General features: G+C 61.8%; 1 protein-coding gene across 1 annotated transcript; it reads right to left on the reverse strand.

Moving 5' to 3' along the window:
- Positions 1–279: 279 nt before the first annotated feature.
- Positions 280–1,050, reverse strand: LOC138360997 (uncharacterized). Its single transcript, XM_069320479.1, has one exon. The coding sequence runs from the start codon at positions 1,048–1,050 to the stop codon at positions 280–282; it is 771 nt and encodes a 256-aa protein (XP_069176580.1).
- Between the last annotated feature and the right edge of the window lie 371 nt (positions 1,051–1,421).

A 1,421-nucleotide genomic window follows, 5' to 3' on the forward strand; every position in this document is an offset into this window, starting at 1 on the left:
TCGGTGGTGTTGGGGGTGGCGTCGGTGGTGTGGGGGGTGGCGGCGGTGGTGTTGGAGGTGGCGGTGGTAGTGTTGGAGGTGGCAGTGGGGGTGTTGGGTTGGCGGCAGTGGTGTGGGGGTTGCGGCAATGGTGTGGGGGTGGCGGCGGTGGTGTGGGGGGTGGCGGCGGTGGTGTTGGGGTGTCGGCGGTGGTGTTGGAGGTGGCGGCCATGGTGTTGGGGTGGCGGCACTGTTGGGGCGGTGGTGGAGAGGGGGGTGGTGGAGTGGGGGGTGGCGCCGTTAGTGTTGAGGGTGGCAGCAGTGGTGTGGGGGTGGCGGCGGTGGTGTTGGGGGTTGCGGCGGTGGTGTTGAAAGTGGCGGCGTTGGTGTTGAAGGTGGCAGCGGTGGTGTTGGGGTGACGGCGGTGGTGTGGGGGATTGGCGGTGGTGTTGCAGTTGTCGGCGGTGGTGTGGGGGTGTCGGCGGTCGTGTGGGGGGTCGCGGCGGTGGTGTTGGAGGTGGTGGCAGTGATGTTGGAGGTGGCAGCGGTGGGGGTGTTGGGGGTGACGTCAGTGGTGTGGGCGGCGGCGGCAGGGGTGTGGGGGGTGGCGGCAGTGGTTTGGGGGTGTCGGCGATGGTGTTGGGGGTGGCGCCGGTAGTGTTGGAGGTGGTGTCGGTGGTGTGGGGGTCGCGGCAGTTGTGTTGGGGTGGCAGCGGTGGTGTTGGAGGTGGCGGCGGTGATGTTGGGGGTGGGGGCGGTGGGGTTGGGGGTGGCGACAGTGGTGTTAGGGGTGGGGGCGGTGGTGTGGGGGGTGGCGCCGATGGTGTAGTGGGTGGGGGCGGTGGTTTTAGGGGTGGCGACGGTGGTTTTGGGGGTGGTGGCGGTGGTGTTGGGGGTGGCGGCAGTGGTGTGGGGGGTGACGGTGGTGGTTTGAGGGGTGGCGGCGGTGGTGTAGGGGGTGGCGGCAGTGGTGTGGGTGGTGTCGGGTTGTGTAGGGGCGTATAGTAACGTGTAGGCTTGTGTAGGGGCGTATAATGGCGTGTAGGGTTGTGTAGTAGCGTGTGTTGGCATGATGTAGTGGCGTGTAGTGGCGTGTAGGGTTGTATAGTGGCGTGTGTTGGTGTGGTGTAGTGGCGTGTAGGGTTCTGTAGGGGCGTGTACTGGCGTGTAGGGTTGTGTAGGGGCGTGTAAGAGCAGCGACCACGCGTTCACAAGACAAGGCCTAAAGGAAGACTGCCGCCTCTGGGGGGGTAGTGGCGGTGTTCGAAATCTCAAACTATATCTCAACATTATATCATCTGAATTCAGAAATATTTCCATCAATTTTTTAATTTTTAAACCCGCAATAATAATAATGCATTGACATGTCTTAGTTCCTTGCTACATATTTACGACTTTTTTTAATATTTACAACATTTCGTTTCACAATTTCAAAGCTCTCG

The sequence above is a fragment of the Procambarus clarkii genome, unplaced genomic scaffold (assembly GCF_040958095.1).
Source record: "Procambarus clarkii isolate CNS0578487 unplaced genomic scaffold, FALCON_Pclarkii_2.0 HiC_scaffold_140, whole genome shotgun sequence".
In the NCBI taxonomy this organism is placed as follows: Eukaryota; Metazoa; Arthropoda; class Malacostraca; order Decapoda; family Cambaridae; genus Procambarus; species Procambarus clarkii.

Bases quoted from the DNA above. Each gene is read 5' to 3' on its own strand.
- LOC138360997 (XM_069320479.1), bottom strand. From the start codon at position 1,050: ATGCCAACACACGCTACTACACAACCCTACACGCCATTATACGCCCCT.